Genomic DNA, 23,543 nt, shown 5'->3' with positions numbered 1-23,543 from the left:
AACACTTGGGGGGCAGGCAGTAAGCACTTAAGCTGGGCCTTGGATTCGAGGTCTAACTTTGACGAGATGGAGCTAGTGAAAGGAACTGGGAAGGAAAGCACTCAGGAAATAGCAAATCCAGGCAGCCGCCTGCCACTAAAGGTCCAGGAGGGGACTAGTAAGAATAAGGGCTGGGCCAGGTAGTGGCAACCTTTGAATGCTAGGATGAAAAGTCTTTAACCCTGGGGTGCCTGGATGGCTCAGCCAGTTAAGCGTCTCTCTGTTTTGTCTGAGGTCAGGATCCCAGGGTCCTGGGATTGGGGCTCCGCGCTCAGTGCAGAGTCTTTTTGTCTCTCTCCCTCTGCCCCTCCCCCTACTCTCTCTGGAATAAATAAAATCTTTTTTTTTTAATATTTTATTTATTTATTTGATAGAGAGCCAGAGAGCACAAGTGGGGGGTGAGGGGGAATGGCAGAGGGAGAGGCAGGCGCCCCTAAATAAAATCTTAAAAAAAAAAGGGAGCACCTGGGTGGCTCAGTTGTTCAAGCATCTGCCTTCAGCCCAAGTCATGATCCCAGAGTCCTAGGATCGAGCCCCGCATCAGGCTCCCTGCTCAGCGGGAAGCCTGTTTCTCCTTCCCCCTCAGCCTGCCACTCCACCTGCTTCTGCGCACTGTCAAATAAAACTTAAAAAAAACTTTAACCCTTAGCCTACCGGGTCATTTCTCTTCCGTCATTTGTACCTTTACATCTGACACCTACTTTCTTCAGGAACTCCAGTGCAAAGGTACAAAACAAAGTTGGTCATAGCTGCCTGTGATTACAAGGTGTTCCTTCTGCATTTACAATTTGTAGGACAGGCTGCTGCTGTGAGTGGCTGAATAGAAAGCTGGCCCCTTTAGTGCTAACAAAACTAGACTTCAGGCTAGATTAGAAAGCACATCTTATTCTGGGAATGCTTCAAAACTCTGTCAGCCTTCAAAATTTTAACTAGGGCTGTCATCTCAGATTGAGAATATCAATTTAATCCTCAAATTCACTTTCATTATGTGACTCTCTTGCTCAAGGATCTACAATGATTTCTATTACCTACAATAGGTCATTCAAATCCCTCTGCCTGGAATCAAGGTTATGCATAATCCAACCCCACCAAACCTTTTCTTTTCTAACTTTATGTTTCTACCAACCCCCTTTCCTAGTCAGGAGGGCTAAATTACAACAGGGCTAGTGTTACAGTCTTAGTCGAGCTGAGTTAAATTTAAACTAGACAATAGTTTAGGCCATTTTTTCAAGCATAAAAAATATAAATTTTACACAGGTATTTATCAGAACTTGGCCGTCCTTATCCATGCTGTGTTCTCAAGTGTGTTTTGAATTTGAAAAATCCAAAATTATTGTGTTCATGATGTATAAATGTGAAAGAACAGTTACAAATGGCACTGCTGTAACAGCAGGGGGTAGGCATATGCATTTTTCAAAATCAGTGAACATTACACTTAAGACTGTACACTTCATTCAATATAAATTGTACACCAAAATAAACTATAAACAACTTCTAGTTAATAACATGCCTACCAAAGTATTTAGGAGGAAGTGTACTGATATCTGCAATTTAAATAGATGGAAAGATAACCGATAAAGCAAGTTATATTAAAATGTTAATGACAAAAATAAATAAATGTTAATGGTAGTTTAGGTGGTGTGTGTGGGTGTTCCTGTTATGAAATTCTCTGCTGTATGTTTGAAATTTTTCATAAGAAAACACTGGGGAAAACGGCATTGATAACATACTATACTTTATAAAGCTGTAAGAAGTTAAAATTTGGACGAATGACAGCATCAGGCTTTTGCTCTTTGATGCTTCCTTGCCACCTTGCACATACCCCATATAGGGGGTGGTCCTTTTAAGGTGTGGTAATACTATCTGTTTGCATGGCTGTCTTTCCCACCACAGTATAAGTTCCTGGTGGGCACAGATGTAAACTAATCTGTATTTATATTCCTATTGCTTTGTATCCTGTTTGGAGAATAACATGTGCTCAATAATGGTGGGATGACTGAATGAAAGCGGAACTGCTAAGGACCAAAGTATTATACTTTCTCACAGATTCACCTTATCCACTTCTCACATATTCTAAAATATGTTCAGGGGCGCCTGCGTGGCTCAGTCGTTAAGCATCTGCCTTCGGCTCAGGTCATGATCCCAGGGTCCTGGGATCGAGCCCCGCATCGGGCTCCCTGCTCCGCAGGAAGCCTGCTTCTCCCTCCCCCACTCCCCCTGCTTGTGTTCCCTCTCTCGCTGTGTGTCTCTCTTTGTCAAATAAGTAAATAAAATTAAAATAAATAAATAAATAAAATATGTTCAATTTTTAAGAAAAATATCTTTTACTTTTTCCCAAGCACGCAAAATTTCCAAAAATAGACACGGCTCATTTGTATTGACGAGGTAATTTGGTATTCTATTACTTAAGTCTGAAGGCCCCCTAACACTCAACTTCTTAGATTTTTTTTTCCTAAAACAGTGAAGTCTCTGACTCCTAAGGAAATCTGGAATTTGTTTTATTCAAATTTTGATTAAGCTGATCTTAGAGAAGAGATCCCTGAACTGGTCAAGAGCAAGAAACTGGAGATCTGCGGAAAATATAAAAACAAACACCACATAAAAAAAATCATGAAGCAAATTAATCAAGAACTGTACCAAGACACGGAGGGAAAGTCTTAAGGAGCATACCAGAACATCTCAAACTCCCCCCCTCCCCCCGCTCCCGGCTTCTCCCCTCCTCTCTCCTATGACAGCCAGTCAGAGATCGCGCCGCTCGGCCACTCCCAACATGCCACGCGACTAGAGCTGAGGACGCCGAAGATGCCGCTTCTCACGTCAGCCTCCGCCAAACAACGTGGTTTCGCGGCGGGAGTACCAGATTTTGGACTGGAGGACCTGGGTCTGAGTCCCAGCTGCCCCCCCTCTGCCTAGTGTGCGAGTCTCCTGCCCTCTCCGGGCTTCAGTTTCCTCATCTGTGACTCGGTAATGATTCTCTAACCCCAGCTGGAGCACAGAGTCTCTGGGAGAGACTATCTACTAAGATGAGGGGCGTGAAGGCGCTTTAAGGAAGACGCAAGCGACTCTCAATTTGTTACGGCTCTTAATCACGCAGTGCTCACAACCAGCCCCAGACCAATCTCTCAAAGTCACCGCTGTCCCCTCACTCCCTTCCCGCCCGGCGGCTGTACTGAGGCCGCTCCCTCTTGTCGGCCCCATGCGGAAGCCGCGCGGCGCCGTCTGCCGTACCTGCAACCACTTGGTCAGCGGGGCCCTCCTGCTGACCCATGACGAAGTCGTGCACGAGGCCCCACAGTGCGCCCGTAGGCGCCACCGCCTCCAGAGCGGCGGCGGCGGCCATGACGCGAACCAGAGACCGTGGGAGGGGAAGTGGGCGGTGGCACGGGACGGGCCTCTAAGCGCACGCGCCTCCTGAGCCAATTGCCTGGCGAAGGTTAAAGAGACGGGGCGCTCCCTGGATCACGTGCCTGCCGGCTCCTGGGAGGGATGGGACGGTCCCTCCCTGAGGGGCGGGGCTTGGAGTCGGGGCGGTGGCGCGGGCAGGGAAGGCGGCCGCTGAGCACGCAGCCGGGGCCATTGAGGGCGAATAATTCCCGACTCGGCTCCCGGGGAGACGGGTGGCGGGGCGGACACCTGGCTGGGTGGGGCCAAGGGGCGGTACACACCCTGGGGGAAGCCAATGAGAAAATCAGGCCCGGCCCGAGGGGGCGGTGCCGTCGGTCACATGCGCACCTGGGGCGGGCGGTGGCGGAGGCGCGGGCACCGCGAGCCGGCGGCAGGGAGCTGGGCCGGGCTGGGGCGGGGTTAGGCAGGTGAGTGACAGGCTCCGGGGGGCCGGCCCCAGCTGGGAGCCCCGGGCGATCAGGGAGTAGCTGCGAAGGTGCCCGCCCCCTCTCTCCGCCCCTCCCGCGGAGCTGGTCTCCGGCCGGGCACCGTCGCGGGCCCCCCTGGCCCGGCCACCTGGGACTGTGCTGGGGAATCGGCCACCTCCCTCGCTCCCCTCGCCCGCAAAGTTTGTGGCGAAGCCGGCGCCCGGGCAGAGCGCGCCCCCGGGGGGAGATCGAGGAGCGCCCGATGCGGGGAGGCAGGAGCCGTTGACCCGGGACGTCGCCGTCCGGGGCAGAAGCACGGAGCAGCCGCCAAGCCCGCCGCCTCCGGTGCATGGGGCCCGGCTGAAGAGCCAGCATGGGCAACTGCGTGGGGAGACAGCGCCGGGAGAGGCCGGCCGCCCCGGGACACCCCCGCAAGCGAGCAGGTAACGACGAGGAAGGGAGCAGGGCCACGGGCGCCTCGCCAGTTGTCCCCCTCCTCGCCCGAGCGCTAGGCTTCCCAAGCGACCTCCCACGGCTCCTGGCGCCTGGGTTTCCCAGATGGCTGTTCCGGAGCCAGACGGGGGCCCGCTCTCCAGCCCTAGTGGCCGGGGGAGCCGAGTTGGGGCAACTGCGAGCGCTGACCCGGCTGCGAGCCCAACTCGCTCCAACTGGGAAGCTCCGAATGGGGGTGGGGGTGGGGGCAGGAAATGTTTGCAGACCGCAGTGGGGCCGGTTGAGGGGAGGGGGCCCGGGACGGGGGCGCCGCTGGCCTGGCAGCCGGGTCGGGGTCGGAGACTGGCCCGTCGGGGCACGACGCGGGCGGCCAGTCGTCCCCAGAACTCGGAGCGAGCGAGAACTGTCGCTCTCCCAGAGACTGCCTGTGTCATTATCGGGCTGCAGATCGTGTCTGCCGGAATCCAACTGGCAAAAGCAGCGCAGGACTCTGGGAAAGAAATCTTTCTTTTCCCCGCAGGGCTTTTTAGAGCCTCCCGGCTGTCTGGAGTCTAGAAAAGGTGGGGTGTGGGGTGGGAATCGCGCTCGGGTTTGTTGGGATCCTTCCCAGCCTTGGGGATAGGATCTGTTCCCTGGTGATCCGCGAGGGCCGGGCAGCGCCTTCTTACTTTCTTGGTACACTCCTACACTGGCGCTTCGCCCTGGGAAGAGGTCTGGCGTTCATTTCCCCGGGTCTTGTACTCACTTCCTTCTCTGAGGGTGTTGCAAGGACCTTCTGACAATGATAAAAATCGTATACTTTAGAGTTGAAAGGGACCTTCAAAACTTGTCTGGAGTCTAGATAGACCTAACTCCTCCTGTCTGTGTAGAAGCCCAGATCCAGAGAGGTTGAACAACTTGCCCAAAGCCACACAGCTAGTTAGTAGTGCAGCTGGGGACTAGAGCGCAGCATCCTCTTCCACCCAATCGCTACCGATCCCTTTATGTATGAGGAGCCACAGGCATAGTTGTTAATGAAGTGGAAACTAGTTGGAATTTCCTGTGTCCTTTGACACCGAAGGTGTGTTGCTTGGGTTGTGGAAACTGGGAAGGAAGATGAGGGGAAACGTGGGGGAAGCAGAGAAGGATGTCTGTGTGGTGGACAGGATGACTTGTGGAAGAAGAAACATGTTTTTCTGGGGGTGGAGGGACGAGGTAAATTTAACATTGAAAAACTTTTGGCAACCCTGGCCATTCTGACTGAGGAAAGTTGATTCTCAAACCCAAGGGCTTTCTTTCTTTCATTCATTCATTTATTCAGCGAATATTTATTATTTATGTGCTCAGTCCACATGATTGATTTTGTAGCATTTTTCACTGGTGACAACCCTCTCATACTTGAAACTATCCCCCCCTTCCCTTCTCCAAGTTAGATTATCCTGTTTTTTTCTCCTCTGATCACTGCTGCTCACTATCACATCACCTCCTAGGTGTGGACACACCCATGTTCAGTTTGACCTTTTTTTTTTCTCTCATACTCCCTCCCAGAGAAATTATACTCAGTCCCACAACTCTGTCCCCTGGGAAGACCCGTATACTGTATCTTCAACTATTACCTGTCAGACTCCAGACTCGTATCAGTAAACGCCCACTGGACACACTGATGTAGTTATCCTTAGATTCAACACTTCTAAAACCAAGCTCTTCATCTCTCCTGTCAGCCAGCTTCCCTTAACTCTTCCATTCTTGCAGCTGCCTGACTTCATACTTTGGAGATGTCTCTCTGCTGACTTTCTCTGCCTCCCAGCCAGTCAGCCACTGGGACCTGGTTCTTCCTTGGGAAGTTGTACAAACCTGCCCCTTCCACTCTGCTTCACTCCCTAGTCATCTCAAGTCCAACCCACCTCCCAGGCTGAAGTTAGTTCCCCACCAAATGCAAGTTCATCTTCGGTCATTCATCCGACGCCTGCACACTGTGCCCTGCCTCCAGAAGATGTTTGTTAAATTAACCTGTTTTGAACCTGATAATTCTATGTTTAGGAACTCTTTTTTTTTTTTTTACAGAAAGTACTTTTTAAAGTAAATTCTATACCCAGCGTGGGGCTCGAACTCATAACTGCAAGATCAATAGTTGCATGCTCTACTGACTGAGCCAGCCACGTTCCCCTGTTTAGAAATCTTTTGGCACCTCTCCACTTCTGTAAGAATTTTAACTTTTTGTTTTTTAGATTTTATTTATTTATTTGCTAGAGAGAGAGAGAGCATAGGCGAGAGAGAGTGAGCGAGAGCATAAGCAGGGGGAGCTGCAGGCAGAGGGAGAAGCAGGCTCCCTGCTGAGCAAGGAGCTGGGGCTCAATCCCAGGACCCTGGGATCATGACGTGAGCCGAAGGCAGCTGCTTAACCGACTGAGCCATCCAGGCGTCCCAGAACTTTAACTTTCAAGGCTGTTCAGTTTGGTCTAGTCCTTTTTTAAGGCGTGATTTCTTTATCTTCCTTGAATTAAGGCCACCAGTGTTTGCTCATTGCCATTTCCCCATTCTTTTCAATAGCCTTTCTTCCTTTCAAGGTTCGCCTCAAATCCCGTATCTTTCTAGAAGCACCTTGCCTGACAATTCCAACTCCCCCCTTCTGAGAACTCCTGTAGACACATTATGCCACTTACTTAACAATTACACACCCCGTATTATTAGTCATTTCTTTGATGTTTATAGTCTTGTATCAGCAACTACCCTGCAAACCGTGAAGACCTGGGTTCTGTCTTATCCCTGTGTGTCTCTCAAACTCGCTCATATAGCCATACACATACACACATGCTCATGTACACACACACACACTCAGCACTTACCACCATGACTTGTACAGAGGAAACACTCAATATTTGTTGATTTTAGAATGTTAACCCAACTATATCCTAGCATCTGAATTTTTCATGTAAACATTTTACTGAAGTATATATCTGCATTTTTTTTACCTGCTAGTGTATCATTTTTTCAATTCTGTAGGCCCCCCATGAATAGCTTTATTCATAAAGTCCAAAGCCAAGGGGAACTCTGTAGGATGACAAGTTTGGTATGAGGGAAGGAATCCTTCTTAACTTCACAGCGTGCACCTGGCATTCCTGTAACATCTGCAGCTTACCCTTTGACAAAGACATAGTTTGATGTTGTAACACTAATGCCTAAAACTCCCTAGCTACCTTGGTAACTCTTACCTTCCCTTTGCCACTGGTGTAATGGGAAGAAACCATCAATAGAGAGCTAGAACCTGAGTTCTAGTCCCTGGCCTATAGCTGGGTGACCCTGGGCAAGTCGTAAAACCTCTCTCGGGTCTCACTTTCAGTATCTCAGAAAGGGACCAGGTTGTACAAGATCACCAGAGCTGTTTCATCATCTCATCTTCATAAAGACAACTGTTCAAAACTGCAAAGTTATTGAGTTGAAATCTTATGCCTTGTTATGTCACCCTTTGGCCTTAGTTCTGTCTTCCTAGTCACTTGGCAGGTAAAGCAGAGACATGACACCCATTGGTCAGGCCATCTTGCTTTAGCTAGAAGGTTTGTGATTATCATTCTTTTTTATTTTTTAACTGTTACTCGTAATGCATCCCCAGAAGGATTGTGTTTCCCCTTCAGGTGCCAGGTGGTCCTTATGTGTTTCAGAGAATACTTGGGGATTTATCATGTGGGGGGCTCCCACCACCTGGTACATATACCCTGAGTAGATCAGTATCTCCACCCCTGCTGTGGATAAGGCAGCCCCTCCCCCAGCCACCCCAGGGAGAAAGCGAGGTGGTAGAACAGGCAAGGCTCTGGCCTAGCTCCACCCATTGAGAATGTGGCAGGGCTGAAACCGAAATATCTGACTCTGTGATGTACCAGGCGTATCCACTTACGTTCTGGAATCTCAAGCCCGGTGTGGACAGACCCAGGGCCCTGTTTTGAGCTGGTTGGGCTTGGCACTGTGGTTGCAAGAGAGTCTGCTTCTCATAGTATGGGCTGCTGTGGCTATTCTTGAGGGAGTAATTGGGCAACTTCTCCATTTGCCCAGTAAATATTTACTGAATGCCAGGTACCTTGCTGGCTGTGAACAGACATGGTCCTTGGCCACATGGAGCTTACAGTTTAGGGGTGGGGGCAGATAATAAACATATATTCATGCAAATTACGTGTGATCATACATGAAAATCCTGTATGATAATACATGCAATTATGTTTTGCTATACAGCTGGTGACTCCCACATTTATAATTTCAGCCCATCCTCTTCAGCTCTAGCCTTGTATGTTCTGCTGGTACTCACCACATTTGACGTCTAAAGGGCTTCTCAGTTTAGCATGTCCAAAACAAAAGGAACCCGCACCCCCCCACCCCTGCTCCTCCCAAAGTCTTCCCGTCTGTTAATGGTGATTTCGTTCTTCCATTTGCCCAGGCCCCCAAAACTCTAGTCATCCCTGACAACTCCCCTTTCTCTCAATCCCACATCCATTTAATCAATAGATCCTATTGGCTTTGCCCTAAATATATCCAGAACTGAGTCCATCATCTTCACCACTTTAGCCCTGGTCTCAGCTGCCATGGGCCTCGTACCTGACCTTCCTGCTTCCTCCCTTGTCTCCCGATGGACTGTTTTCATCACGGCAGCCAGAGTGTTGCTGCAAACTGGAAGTCAGATTTTGTTACTCCTTTGTTCCCCCTCTCATCCAGAGTCCTTTTGTTGGCCTATAAGACACGGTATGATTTCACCAGCTTACCTTTAAGCTGTCTGATGCTCTTCATCCCCTGTTCCACCCTCTGATGCCTTAATGGGTCCCTTCCTCCCCCTCCTCCTCCACATTCCCTCAAACATTCCTCCTCAGTCAAGCCCTCCCAGGCCATCCTTTGAAAACTGGCTCCCGGGTGCCTGGGTGGCTCAGTTGGTTGGGCGACTGCCTTCGGCTCAGGTCATGATCCTCGAGTCCCGCATGGGGCTCCCTGCTCAGCGGGGAGTCTGCTTCTCCCTCTGACCATCCCCCCTCTCATGTGCTCTCTCTCTCTCACCCTCTCTCTCAAATAAATAAATAAATAAATAAAAATCTTAAAAAAAAAAAAAGAAAGAAAACTGGGTCCCCTTCCCTATACTCCTTGCTGTCAGCATTATCTACCCCCTTCCCCGTTTTGTTTTTCTCCATGGCAGTTACCATCCTCTGGCATTGGCGGCCTCCCCTGCTGCATGTGCGGTCAGAGATTTTGGTTTGCTCCCTGATACATAGAGCAGTGCCTCGCATACAGTAGGTGCTTAATAAGTCTTTGTTGGATGAAGCTACTGTGTCTAACAGAGTTGGGAAGGTCTATAGGAAAGCAGGAATGAGCAGACCCGATTGCTCTCTCATGTCCAGTGAGTGTTAGGGCACGCATCTAAGTAAGGACCTTAAGCTGCAACTTCACAGTGCTTACTGTTCCTGAGACTGGCGGTCTCTCTCACCCCAGGCCTGGGTCAGGTCTCAAATATCTGGGATAGAATTCCCTCCAGTTTGGGAGCCTCTTACTAGGAGACCCCGGGCTATAGCAACAGAGCAAAGTCAAGTCCCCTATTAGGGTCCTAACCGGGCAGTGGCACTTTCTTGACATTTTATGTCATTTAATGCATCTGAGAGGGGACCCCTCTCCCAGATACACATGGTATTTGTAGTCATGGAGATGGGGTGGTCTAACAGACTGGGAAGCAGGAAGGTGGATGCTGTGGATTTCAGGCCTCTCTCTACTGAGCAACTTGCTGAGGAATTTTTAGAATCATAGCATTTTAGAGCTGAAAGGAACTTAAAGTTTTCTTTAACCTCTTTTTCTTTTCCAGCTATTAAAAAGAGAATAAAGGTATATCTACTCCCTGCCAAGTTCACAGAAATGTGGTGCAACCTATATAAAACCTGCATGGGCTCCTTTAAGTTTTGAGTGCGTTGGGGTCAAGACATTATAGGGAAGTGCTCAAGGTCAAGTGTATTCAAAAGGGAAGAGGTCTAGTCTCTCTGCCCCTTCTTGAGTGGTGATCTTGGGCAAGTCATTTGTTTTGTGCTCGGTTGATCCTCTATTTTAAAAAAGATAATATTTCCAGTTTACTTCAGAAAGATGTTATGGGGATAAAATAAACTAACACTGTTTTTACTTATTTTTTATTTTTTTAAAGATTTTATTTATTTATTTGACAGAGAGAGACACAGCGAGAGAGGGAACACAAGCAGGGGGAGTGGGAGAGGGAGAAGCAGGCTTCCTGCTGAGCAGGGAGCCCGATGTGGGGCTCAATCCCAGGACCCCGGGATCATGACCTGAGCTGAAGGCAGACGCTTAACGACTGAGCCATCCAGGCGCCCCTAAACTAACACTGTTTTTAAAATTACTTTCATGACTGCGTGGTTGCTCACATGTGAGGTCCCAACCCAGATCCTCATCTGGCATTGATGGGAAATAAGGCCTTGGTTCTCCGCTTTTTCTTAATTGTGTGTGTGACTTTGATCTATCTGAGCCTCAGTTTCCCGGTTCGTACAGTGGGATGACTGCTACCCTGCCCACCTCCCAGAGAGGTTTTAAGAATCAAGTGAGATCCTGGATAAAAGGAGATTTTGTGAACTCATAAAGTTTCTATTACCCTAGCCACAGGATTTTTACACACAAAAACCATAGCCAGTGATTTTCCTCACCAGATCATTGAAGCTTACTCTTTTTTTTAAAGAGCAAAACTATAAAAGAAGTGTTTAAAAACTATTTTTGGTTGGGAATCTTTCTGAAACGGATGATATGCTTCTAAGCAAAATATACTGAGCATGAATAACTTCCTCTTTGCGACTCAGGGGTATTGAGTTCAGACCTGTATGTACAAAGCACCTGCTTGGTGGAGGTGGGGCCCACACAAGCTTCTTTCTGTCAAAAGCCTTTATTTCTGAAAGAAGTGGGGTGAACTGGTGGCAAACAAGGAAATTGCTGAGGGAGAGCCCATTCCACAGTGGCCTGCCTCAGGGTCCCAAGCAGCATCAGGGTGGGGAGGCTCTTGATTCCTGTTCTGGGCTCTGAATGAGAACGGCGTCTGTCTGATCAGTAACTGTGCTTATGACAGTGTGAGGCCTCTGGGTTTCTGAGACTGCAGGGCAGTGGGCCCCAAACTAAATGGTGTCCGGCTGCTGTGCTTTTCGGGGTTCACGTTCCACCTATGATCTGTCTTCTCCCTGGTAGCAGTCACTTCTTTTTTTCCTTTCCCCACTTAAAGAAAATGTGCTTAGATATACATAATATATGCTCAGGTATATAGTTCTATACAGTAAGTACAATCACACTGCCGTGCAGCCATCACCACCATCCATCCCTACAACTTTTTCATCCTCCCCAGTGGAAACTCTGTCCCCATTAAACACAGACTCCTCATTCTTCCCTCCCCCAGCCCCTGGCAGCTGCCATTTTGCTTCCTGTCTCTATGAATCTGACCACTCTGAGGCACCTCATGTAAGTGGAATGAAGCAATATTTGAACGTTTGTGTTAGGCTTATTTCACTTAGCGTAATAGCTTCAAGGTTCTTCCATGATGTAGCATGTGTCAGAATTCCCTTTTTAAGGCTGAATAACTTTCCATTGTATGTCTATACCACATTTTGTTCATTCATCTGTCAGTGGACACTTGGGCTGCTTCCACCTTTTGGCTACTGTGAATAATGCTCCTGTGAACATGGGTGTACAAATTGGTTTGAGTGCCTGCTTTCAGTTCTTTTGTGTATATATCCAGAAGCGGAATTGCTGGATCATATGTTCACTCTAGATGTAATTTTTTGAGGAATTGCCCTACTGTTTTCCTCAGCGGCTGTACCATTGTACATTCGCCCCCAGCAATGGACAAGGGTTCCAGTTTCTTCACATCCTCACCAATAATGCTTGTTATTTTCTGGGTTTTTTTTTTTTAAAGATTTTATTTATTTATTTGAGAGAGAGAGAATGAGAAATAGAGAGCACGAGAGGAGGGAGGGTCAGAGGGAGAAGCAGACTCCCTGCTGAGCAGGGAGCCTGATGTGGGACTCGATCCCAGGACTCCAGGATCATGACCTGAGCCGAAGGCAGTCGCTTAACCAACTGAGCCACCCAGGCGCCGCTGTTTGTTTTTTTAAAAAGATTTTATTTATTTATTTGAGTGAGAGAAAGAACAAGAACACAAGCAAGGGAAGGGGCAGAGGGAGAGGGAGAAGCAGACTCCCCACTAAGCAGGGAGCCCAACGAGAGGCCCGATCCCAGGACCCCGAGGTCATGACCTGAGCTGAAGGCAGATGCTTAACAGACTGAGCCACCCAGGCGCCTCTGCTTGTTTTTGATAATAGCCATCCTATTGGGTGTGAAGTGATACCTGATCGTAGTGGTCACTTCTTGACATTCCATCTATGGGGCTCAGATAGCAGCCCCTCCCATTTCCTGGGGAAACAGAAGGCTGGGATTTTTAGAATCGCACCTAGAGCAAAAGTAGATGAGCTCATAGTGAAGCCTGAGGGGCCCTCCAGGGAGGGAAGCACAGGAGCTTGTGTGGGTGGATTCTGTGACATCTTGTCTGGTCAGTCAGAATTTGGCTTGCTTCTGGGTTTCTAATTAGGTGGTCGATGGCTGGGTTGGATGGAGGGATGGATGGATGGGGCTTCCAATTAAGCGAAGCAGGTCTGTGTTGTTACAATTCATCTGGCTCCCAGAAAATGTTAGCACTGTCTTACTTGGGGTGAGCACCAATTTTTTTTTTAGCCCCCTTTTGCATTTGAGAGATGTAGGACAGTGGTTCAGATGGGAGCATGTAGGGTTGAGTAAAAGGGAGTGACGGTGACATGGTAACATGGTGAATTTGCTACACAAAGCCATGTGCTTCTCTCTGTTGGGGACAAGATCTCCCTGCTTACTGAGCTCACAGGGAAGAGGGAACGAGCTCAGTGTGCATCCGTACCTCTCTGACTGTCCCCAGCCCCTCAACTCCTGTCACTCATTGTCAGGCTGGAGCATCTTCTGCTGGGTATGGGGTGGGGGGATGAGGCTGGCTCCTCATTTGTACCTGTCTTCTCAGGGAGGCTGGCACCAGAGTCCAACCTAGGCAGCCAGCCAGTCACCAAGCAGCCTAGATCTTAGAGGACTCAGAGTTTTGTTGTTTTTAGGGCTGGAAGAGATACACTTGGCAGCAGCTCACCTTTGCTTGGTGTTTACCGTGTGCCACGAGCATCACGTGCAGTATCTTGGCTAATCCCTACAACCATCCTATGGGTGGACACTATTATCACCTTTTTACAGATGAAGAAATTGAGCCCTAGAAAGGTAACATCTCCTGCCTGACGCCATGCAGGTTGTAAACAGCCAAGCCAGGACTGGAACCCAAGCGGTCTGATCTCAGAGCCTGAGCTTTTGGCTCTTGTATAGTTTATCTTCGCTGGGCAGGAGGAAGAGAACACATGGTTTTCGTATTTAAAGTGAGTTTTGAATTTTAGCATCTTTAGGCACCTTGCTAGGCCCCTTCAGGCAATCATCTCATTTGATTGTACTCATTTTACCTATGGGAACATTTCTAGCCATTTTACCTATGGGAAAGCTGATGGTCAGGAAAGTAAATTGATTGCTGGGGGTCCTGAGGCTGAGGAGAGGCAGTGCTAGAGCTCAGGTTACGTAGTTTGATTCAAATTCTAGTGCTCAGAGCTCATTCTCTTGTGCTGCCTTCCCCCACCTCATGAAAAGGAGCCTGAAGTCTGCTATAAAGCCTGCAAAGCTCCAAGGACTGTAGCCACTCTGCTCCCTTCTCTTTGCTGTTCCCTCCTCCTTTAATTTCCCAGCCCCCAAACTACAGCCTATACACCCCGGAGCCACATGAATGCATTGTCCTGGAACAAGTGCTTGGCACTTAGTAGATGCTCAGTAAATTTTTGTTGAACATTGTTTGAGGGTTGAGTGTGCTGGAAGCAGTAGAATCTCAGCCAAGATTGCATTCCTAAAGAGAAATACGAGTAGAATGCAAATACCATTGTTTCCTCCTTCTCCCAGAATGAACTTTTTTAAAAAAATATTTTATTTATTTATTTAATTGACAGAGAGAGAGAGAGAGACAGCGTGAGAGGGAACACAAGTGGGGGGAGTGGGGGGGGCGAGAAGCAGGCTTCTGGCCGAGCAGGGAGCCCGATACGGGGCTCGATCCCAGGACCCTGGGATCATGACCTGAGCCAAAGGCAGTCGCTTAACCAACTGAGCCACCCAGGTGCCCCCCAGAATGAACTTCTACTTTCTAACTCCCAGATGCCAGAGACTTGAAGAAAAGAATGCCCCGGCTCTGCAGACTTTGAATTAGTCCCAAATTCCCAAGGGAAAAGAGGCACTGGAGTCCTGTTAGCAAAGTGCTTGCTGGATCAGGTGTCACCCTTTGTAATTAATAAGACTAATGATTTCTTGCTTTGTTCAGCATTTTGCAGTTTTTTTTTAAAGTGTTTTCACAAGTAGTATATATGATTTGTTCCCCCATAGCCATCCTCTTAGGTAGGCAGGGCAGAGATCATTTTTCCCATTTTATGGGTGAGGACACTGAGATTCAGTGAGGTTGCTAAGCTGCCCAAGATTATTGACAAGTAAGTGGTAGAGAGGGAGGAGCCATGGGAGGCGATGGCTCCACTACTTTCTCCCTGTGGTGAGAAAGCCTCAGGTCAAAGCCTCAGTTTCCACATCTGTAAAATGGGGACAAGAGTGGGGTCATTTAGGGTAGTCAAGGGCTCCATCACACAAGTGGTGATGTGTGTGAAGTGATGAGCACTGTGCCCACACCTAGCAAATGGCAGTGAGTTGTTAATGGCAATAACCAAAACCAAGTTCGTGGTTACTTTGGGGACATGTATTCTAGTAACTTTTGGTCAGCCCAGAGTGTTGGGAAGAGCAGAATGTAGCCTCCCCTGCCCCCACCTCGGAAATCTGCTTTTTCAGATTTCCGAGAGTCAGAGTGTATAGCAAGGGCTGACCATGAATTTCTCTCTCTCTTTTTTTAAAGATTTCTTTATTTTAGAGAGAGAGAGCACACGCACGCACAGATGCATGCACGTGAGTGGGGGGACGGGCAGAGGGCGAGAATCCCAAGCAGACTCCCTGCTAAGCAGGGAGCCATCTCATAACCCTGAGACTGTGACCTGAGCCGAAAACCAAGAGTTGACTATTTAACTGACTGAGCCACCCGGGTGCCCCCAGACCATGAATTTCTTTTGATTTGCAAAATCTAGGATCTTCCGAACAGGACATTTATAAGATACCATTTTTCTTTTGGTAGCAGATAATTAGGACAATATGACAAGTATTTTGTTCATTTAATATCCATTTGATTTTATAATTCCAACTCTTCCAGTTCATTAACTATGTAACCTTGGGCAAGTTATTTGGATTTTTGGGCCTCACTTTCCTCATCTGTAAAATGAAGATAACAGTACCTACTCTGTGGAGTTGTCATGAGGATTAAATGAGTTAATGCACATAACATGCTTAGAATGGTGCCTGGGACATATGAAAATACTCAGTAAATGGCAGTTACTATTATCACCATGCTTGGCACTGTAAGCTGGCTGTCCCCAACCTTCCTCTTCCCCCCCGCCCCAAGTTGAGATGCAAGGCCAGTGAGGTTCCTACACAAGACCTAGCTTCCTCTGTGTACCCTGGTTATCTACCATTCTTGTAATTCCACTCATTTATTCAGGAAAGCAAATCGGAAGCAAGTTGTGCAAGAGTGATATTATTATAGAGATAGCCTTTAATCTAGCTTCATTTTTAAAAATGTGAACCTTTCACAAAAACTTGAGAACTCTTGTTAGTTACAGATCTCTTGCCTCTACCCCTCCCCCCCCCCCCCCACATACTCTGGCTGATTCTAGCAACACCCAATGGCTGCTTTTCTGGGCTGTCTCAAAACAGATACAAACATTTCTTGCTTGGTAGGTCAAGGCTGGGGAGTGCCCTCAGTGTGCTGTGGCTCATTTTTGCCTTGGCAGAACATCTCTGGGTCCACTGGGGCTTCCTTCCTGGAGCCCAGCACATTTCTCTAATATGCATTGTCAACTGCAGACACCTCCTTCGTGAACTTTCTTGGAAAGTGATCAGCATCCACAGCAGAGCCACTTTTCTGCACTTGATAAACAGGTCCCTGCAACTCAATTAAAAAAAAAGTTGTTTTATAGTTATTATATACTATTCTTTATTAAGCACCAACTGTGTGGCAGGCACTGCCATAGGTATTTAACATGCGTCTCATCTAGTCTCCCTGATAATTCACTGGGAGGTTGTCCTCATTTTAGGGGAGAGGCTCAGTGATATTAACAGTTGTATACAGGGTCACACAGTGAGCAATGGAAGATTTTGGATTCCAGGCCACTGTTTTAGATTCCCAGCTCAGCGTGCCTCCCATGAGGTACCTAGCTCATTGTCAATTTCAGCCAAGGGCTCACTGGGCCCTAAACAGGTATAGCTGGTTTATTGACGTCATTGCCACCCATGAGTAGCAAATAGTCTGCTTCTGCCAGTTCTTACACTACACATCCTGAATGTGCCAGAAAGTATACTTCAGGGGACAGCCAAACCTTCATGTGTTTGTCCCCCCTGCCCCCTCTCTCCCGCCCCATGCAGTGTCTGCGAAACAGACCACACTGTCCTCTGTAAGATGGGATATCACACATGGCACTGATTTATTTACTTAGCGAAAGTACTGTGTTCCCCCAAAATAGACTGTCACGTGGCACGGGCGTTTTCATTTCTCAAGACCTCACATCACTGACTCAGTACCATTATCATTATTGAAATCAGTACCATTTATTAACCTACCATGCATGCATTCAGTATCCTACCAGGTCTTTGACACCAGCATCTTCCATTTTCACATCAGCCTTGTAAGGTGGGCGTAATTACCTCCCTTTTCCAGAGGAGGAAACTGAGGCTCAGGGAGGTTTAAGACCCTTGCCCATGGAAGTGGAGGAACGGTTATTTGAATCCTAGTAGTTGTATCCCAGGGACCTATACCTTAAGCACTATGGGAAACTGCCTCCAAATATTCAGTACTTGTCCCAGGCCCTGGGTTAGGTGCCAAGCACAGCAGGAAGAGTTGGTTCCTTTCCTCAAGGAGCTCACGGTGTGATGGACTCAGTAATACTGGAGCTTCTGCGATTGGGTTCCCTTTTTTCCAAACTTGTTTCTTTCTGGCCACACCCAAGTGGGAAGATCCATAACACACAGTGCCAAGGGTCCATGGGGAGCTGGTGATGCTCTGCACAGCGGGGTTTATGTCCCAGATGTCTCTATTTGCTCTTTGTCCTTCTTCCCTCTCTGCTGTCACATCAGGTTCATGGAACCAAGCTCACCTGGGTCTTGCCAGTGTGTTATTCCTGTGTGTGGCCTGGCCCAAGACTGGCTGCAGAGGAGAAGGGAGGCCTTACTTGGCTGGGAACTTACTGTTACTATGGCTTTTTATAAGGCCCCAAATGATTTTTTTTTAAACATTCACATGGTGCATGCAGTGTTATCTGGGCCCTCTCCCTGAGGAACAGGATGGGCAGTCTTTGGAGTCAATGGCAAAAGGAGAGCTACACTGGGCCCGTTCATCTGCTGCTGACCCCTCCTGTTTGAAGCTGAGCCTAGCTCTGTCCTCTGTAACATGTGTCCCATGGAAGATCCAGGGCCTGGATGTCTGGTTTATTACTGACCATCAAGTACTTTTATTGCAGCCTTAGGCAGAGGTGCTCAGCCTGCCACTTTTGACTGCACCACCCCTCGGGCATTTGTCTATGCCAGGGTCCCTGGCCCATAGGAAGTGTCTAAGGAGAGATTTCAGCCTACTGTCCCTGTTCTCCATAGTCCAGTGCTATTTTAGGTATGGATGGATAGGGACCTCTTCTATAGGCTGGGTCTGGGGCCTCTCAGTTTTAGAGATGAAATGATCTCTTTTTCAAAAGCTATGGGGTTGGTAGACGTGCTCAGAATCTTTCCTTCCTTTTAGAAGAGAATTGGCACTAATAAGGAATTCAGCTGGAGAAACTGGTTCAGGGAGGTCAAGCCACTGGTCTGTGGTCTGTCCTGTGCAGTCAGAGGTGGAGCTGGTATCACACCCAGGAAATCTGATTCCGTTTCTCATGTCTTTTTCTTTCCCTCTTGCTTCACACCTGTGTCCACATTATACATACATGTCTCGTCATCCATGACAGCTTCTGGTCAGTCTCGGGAGGCAGCAAAGACAAATTGAGATATGGTACCATTTTAAGCAAGACATACAGTGTAGACACGCAGAGACAAAGGCAATGTGTAGACATTTTAGAAAGAGTTCAGATGGGATAGGGCAGTAATTAAGGGTAAGTGAGGAAAGTTATTGAAGGGTTAGTGATTTGAGTAAGGAGTGCATGTTGGAGAGAAGCAAGTAATGTGATTTGCCTTATTGTGGAAGTTGTGTTTATGTAAAAAGTGTGAACAACACCAGAAAGCCCACAGAAGAAAATCTGCACACTCCCACCACCCTGTGAGAGTCCCCATTCCCATTTGGTGTTCATCCTTGCTTGCTTTTGTATTTATTTTAGGCAGCAGAATCAAAGGGCTGTGTACCCCAAGGTTAGGGAAGGTCTCGAATAGTGAACAGGGAGTTTAGATCAGAGGGGGCCTCTGCTGGTCCCCGCACGTGGGGTGCAGATGAATGACGGGCTTCGGGTGCCTGCCATCTGTGAGCAGGCGGGATGGAAGCCTCCGATGAAGCAGGGGCTCCCCCCACCCCGGACTTGGGACTTAGTTTCATCACCCACTGCACAGGAGTCTCCTGTTTGCTCCTGGGGGTCAAGGGAAAGAATTTCTCCTTCTGGAAGGCTTGCTCCCGCCCCCCACCCCCCAGGCCACAGACTCCTCTTTTTCCTATTTCCCATCCAGTTTCTTCAGCAGAGCTCTCTTCCCTGGAGTTGGGGATGCGTAGCCAGTTTTGCCACACCACAAAGCCTTGCTGCTGCGTGAGGTCATTTCAGGGGAGAAACTATATATAGCAGAGGACTAGTATCAGGACAGCTCCATACTGTTCGGACTGCTTCGTATTGCCCTTCCGCCCATCTAGCCAGGGTGACCTCAGACTCCGCGCCAGCTAGTGGGCACCAGGTTGTGTCTTTAGTGCTCCCTCCGTGTTCCTTGGCCAGTGCTCAACCACACAGGACCAAGTGCTGGGCCTCCTCAAGCCCAAGAGCCTTTAAGGGAGCGGCCTTGAGAGAGGGGCAATGGGAAGAGTCCGGGGGCCAGAGCTCCCTCCCAGCTCTGCCTCTTGGTGCTCAGCTTGGTATATATAACAAATAGGTGCTACGCTGGTTGACGCCAGGGAGACTGGGGCCCCAAGAGGTTCCATTGAAGTCGTGGGGTCCTGCAGAGCACACAGTTTGAAAACCACTAGGCAGGACCACCCTCTGGGGTTTCTTCCACGGGTCCGACCTTGTGATGGTCTCTGGCATCAATAAGCCATCAGTAGGGGTGCAAACTTTGTGACCTCTTGGAGATTCTGATGGTTATCAGGGGTGGACTGGGGGCATGGTAGAGGGACAGAAATGTCGGGGAGAGTTGTTTCCAGTGGGGCAGATGGGGATAGCACAGAGTTTGTGGATCCAGTCTGACTTGCTGGCCTGCGCTGCCGTAGGCTGTTTCTCTGGCCTGCTCCCACCTGCCTTTCCTTTCAGTGATGGTTTGTCCCAAAGAAGAGATGAAAATGAAGTTAAAATGCACTTCAGGCAAGGAAAGTGCATTTAATTTAAGTTGCCTGGGGCTGAGTTTCACATTTTATATGTGGAGTATTTGTAGAGTACCGAGGTGCCCCTGGTGGAAATCAGAAAGCCAGGATCTGGAGCCAGTTTTCCTTCATTCAGCAAGTTTGTTTGTCGAGCGCCTACTTTGCGTTCCTGGAGAAGCATAAAGGAGATCCCAGCTGTTGTAGGACCCCTTGATTGCAAGTAACAGAAACCAGCGGAATCTAGCTTAAACAAAAAAGGTGATTTATTATAGGGTTTCAGGGGGGGCAGTGCTCAGGACCCCACAGCAGGATTGCTGCCTGGCCTTAAGCAGGAATTGGAAAAACCTCTTTAGGATCTTCTTCTCTCAACTCCATGTCTCTTTGGCTTCCTCTCTCCACAGCCCATACAGCCTCAAGTGTTCCTGTAACAGTCCCAGCCATACTCAGAGGGACTCAACTATCCCAGCCCCAAGTCCAGATTCCCAGGGGAGCATGTCCAGTTGGCCCAGCTTGGTCCACTGAACTCCAGCCGGGGGATGGGGGTCACATGTGACAAAACCTATCTGGGAGGGGCCATTCCTGACCCCTTGTAGACTCAAGGCAGCTCCAGAAGAGGGGAATTTCTTTTTTTTTTTAGATTGTCATTTTCAATTTTAATATTTTTCATCCAGTACTACATTCTACATATATGTACCTTCCATTTGCAAATCACCGTATAAAATGAATATATAGCATTCTCTTTTTTTTTATTATGTTCAGTTAGCCCCTGAATAGTACATAGTTTTTGATGTAGTGTTCAATGATTCATTAGTTAAGTATAAAAAGTATAATACCCAGTGCTCATCACAGCACATGCCCTCCTCAATACCCATCACCCTGTTACCCCCTCCCCCCACCCTCCTCCCCTCTGAAACCCCCAGATTGTTTCTCGGGGTCCATAGTCTCTCATGGTTCATCTCCCTCTCTGATTTCTCCCCCTTTGGATTTCCCTCCCTTCCCCTACGGTCCTCAATGCTATTGCTTATGTTCCACATATGAGTGAAACCATTTGATAATTGTCTTTCTCCGCTTGACTTATTTCGCTTAACATAATCCGAAGAGGGGAGCTTCTGAGCTGCATCCATAGCTCTGAAGCTGTTGGTTCTTCCAGGCCTTGGTGAGGAGCTCTGGTCCAGGGAGGGAAGCAGGCGTATGTGGAACACCTACTAGCCATCCAGGAGACAAAGAGGTGATCCTTGGCAGAGCCTGCTTGTTGCCGAGTATATCGCTCCTCCAGTTGGGGCTGTCAGGAGGGGACAGTGCTCCCCAAGCTGGTATGGACAGACACACAGAGCAGAGGCCCCTCCAGGTTAGCTCAGGGAAGAAGGGTTTGCTGGCAGGATCACGGCAAGGCAGCTGGCCTCAAGGGAGCTTGGGCTGGAGAGCAGTCAGGAATGGAGGCAGCTCTGTCTTTTGGGGGCTGGTGGCCTCTCTGCTTTCATCTGAGCATCTGCTCTTGGCTTCCCTCTCTGTAGACCCAGCCTTCTCCTCTTACTCATCTGCTTGTTCCATGACTGAGCACACTAGTGCTGAGTTCTGGCAGCCTGTGGATTTGATTCTCTGGGTCACGGGGCCACCCAGGTACAGGCCGCAGGTGCAGGGCCTGATCACACAGGATTTGAGCCTGCCCCTTTCAGGGCTTTGGGTGGGACGGGCATTAAGAAACAGTCTCCTGCAGGGGCGCCTGGGTGGCCCAGTCGTTAAGCGTCTGCCTTCGGCTCAGGTCATGATCCCGGAGTCCTGGGATCGAGCCCCGCATCAGGCTCCCTGCTCCGCGGGAAGCCTGCTTCTCCCTCTCCCACTCCCCCTGCTTGTGTTCCCTTTCTCGCTGTGTCTCTCTCTGTCAAATAAATAAACAAAATCTTTAAAAAAAAAAAAAACAGTCTCCTGCAGTCAGGGGACGCTTATGGACACTGGAGAGTGGAGCCTTGAAGATGGAAGAGAGGAGGGGCTTGGCAAGGCAGACCAGCGTAAGCTCAAGCAAAGATGCAGGGAGGGGCTGGGGGCAGGTGTGTGCTCCGGGGAGGGGGCCGTAAGAGGTAAGGCCTGAGAGGCCCCTTCGAAGCTGAGCCATGGGGCAGGGGTGTGGAGGTGATGGGGAGACCCTGAGAATGCGTGACCAGAGGGATGTTGGGGTCTTGAGAGGGTACTCTACTCTGGATCAGAGGCTGAAGAGGATGGCTAGGGAAGGGATGGGGCAGGACAGAAGACAGAAGCCCACTAGGAGGCTGGCAGTGCTCAGGCAGGAGGGAAGGCATGTTGGCAGTGGAAGTGCCAGGGATACGGAAGCCCCTTTGAAGAAAGAGCTTATGGGGGACAGGTTGGCTGAAGCAGAGGGAGGGCCCAAGAGGCGCAGGCAGGGGGTGGGGGCATTGGGGAGGGCAAGCTCTTTGAAGGAGAGGTTGTTAGCCTTATGCAGCAACACTGCTGGAGTGCTTATTGTTTAGGTTGGAAGAACTGAGGATATTTAAAGCAGAAAGGGAAGTCCCAGGGTAGAGGAGGAGACTTCTGGAGAATGGGTCCCAGGCCCACCAGCTCTGCTTCTCAGGAACTAAGACCCTGCCCACGTTGCCTCAGCTTCCTCATCTTCAAAATGGGAACAGTATCTGCCCAGGCCCCTCCTAGTTTTGTAGGGAATGTCCAAGGTTATGTACATGACCATGCTTTGTGCTCAGGAAAGGCTCACATAGTTGCAGGCAGCCTTGTTACGATTGCTGCTTGTGTGACAGCCTGCACGGTGACCCCCCCTGGGGGGTCAGGGAGCCTTCCTTCCTGGACCTGGGACGACGTGACCTGATCCGAGCTCCCATAGCCAGCTCAGACTCCCTGACTCCAAATCACCTGGGGTAGTGTCGAGAGCAGCCCCCCCTTTCTGGAACTTGAGTCCGGGGGTACCTGAATGACTGGTTAGGGCTAGGATGAGTTCACTCACCCCCACTGACTTCCAGCGTTCCCCTGATGGGTGCTGTGTGTGTGTAGAGCCTAAGCCCAACGGGCAGGCCTGAGGCTGAACCCTCCCTTCAGAGAGAGAGAGAAGAGGCAGTGGGGAAGGGGGCGGCTCTGGGCAGACTTAACCCCTGCACATTTCAGAGTGGAACTGTAAGGGGATTTCTCCCCTGGGTGGGCCTTCTGGGCCTCTTCCCTATAGGGAAAGCCATGGAGCACTTGTTTCAGAGTTCCCAGGAAAAGGGGAAATGAAACCTGCATCCTGTTTTGCCGCCAGCCTAGCGAAGAGGACCCAGATGGCGAAGGTTGATGGTGGCAGTAACCTAACTGGTTGAAATCCTGGGGCCTGTGGAGTTGGGGGAACAGAGAGAGCTTGAGGAGGGGATCCGAGGTCAACCCGGGACAGAGCCTGTGGCCTTCCTGTTGTGTCCCAACCTTTCTTCTCCCATTAGTGCCCAGCAGCCTGGTTCTTTCTTCCCAGCTGCCCCTCCGTCAGGATTGACCCAGCTTCCCCTTCTGCCCACATCCTGTGGTCTTCCTGGCTTCCTTCTGGC

General features: G+C 49.3%; 2 protein-coding genes across 5 annotated transcripts in view; one reads left to right on the top strand and one right to left on the bottom strand.

Annotated features, from left to right (window-relative positions):
• MMS19 (MMS19 homolog, cytosolic iron-sulfur assembly component) overlaps positions 1-3,442 on the bottom strand; it is a 33,086-nt gene extending 29,644 nt beyond the window's left edge. For 2 of the 4 annotated variants that reach the window (XM_025880709.2, XM_025880710.2), the window contains exon 1: positions 3,268-3,442. In XM_025880709.2, the coding sequence (XP_025736494.1) occupies positions 3,268-3,379 (112 nt within the window). In that variant the 5' untranslated portion in view covers positions 3,380-3,442. The remainder of the gene's footprint in view (positions 1-3,267) is intronic. The other 2 variants (XM_025880711.2, XM_025880712.2) reach the window with 2 other exon arrangements.
• Positions 3,443-3,586: 144 nt separating this feature from the next.
• The window catches only part of UBTD1 (ubiquitin domain containing 1), a 55,347-nt gene continuing 35,390 nt past the window's right edge, over positions 3,587-23,543 (top strand). Inside the window, exon 1 of the mRNA XM_025881046.2 lies at positions 3,587-4,294. Coding sequence (XP_025736831.1) covers positions 4,225-4,294 — 70 coding nt within the window. The 5' untranslated portion in view covers positions 3,587-4,224. The remainder of the gene's footprint in view (positions 4,295-23,543) is intronic.

This window comes from Callorhinus ursinus, unplaced genomic scaffold, assembly GCF_003265705.2.
Source record: "Callorhinus ursinus isolate GAN/ISIS: 27379988/994484 unplaced genomic scaffold, GSC_fseal_2.0 scaffold20, whole genome shotgun sequence".
Lineage (NCBI taxonomy): Eukaryota > Metazoa > Chordata > Mammalia > Carnivora > Otariidae > Callorhinus > Callorhinus ursinus.
This window is presented reverse-complemented; position numbering and strand designations above follow the sequence as displayed.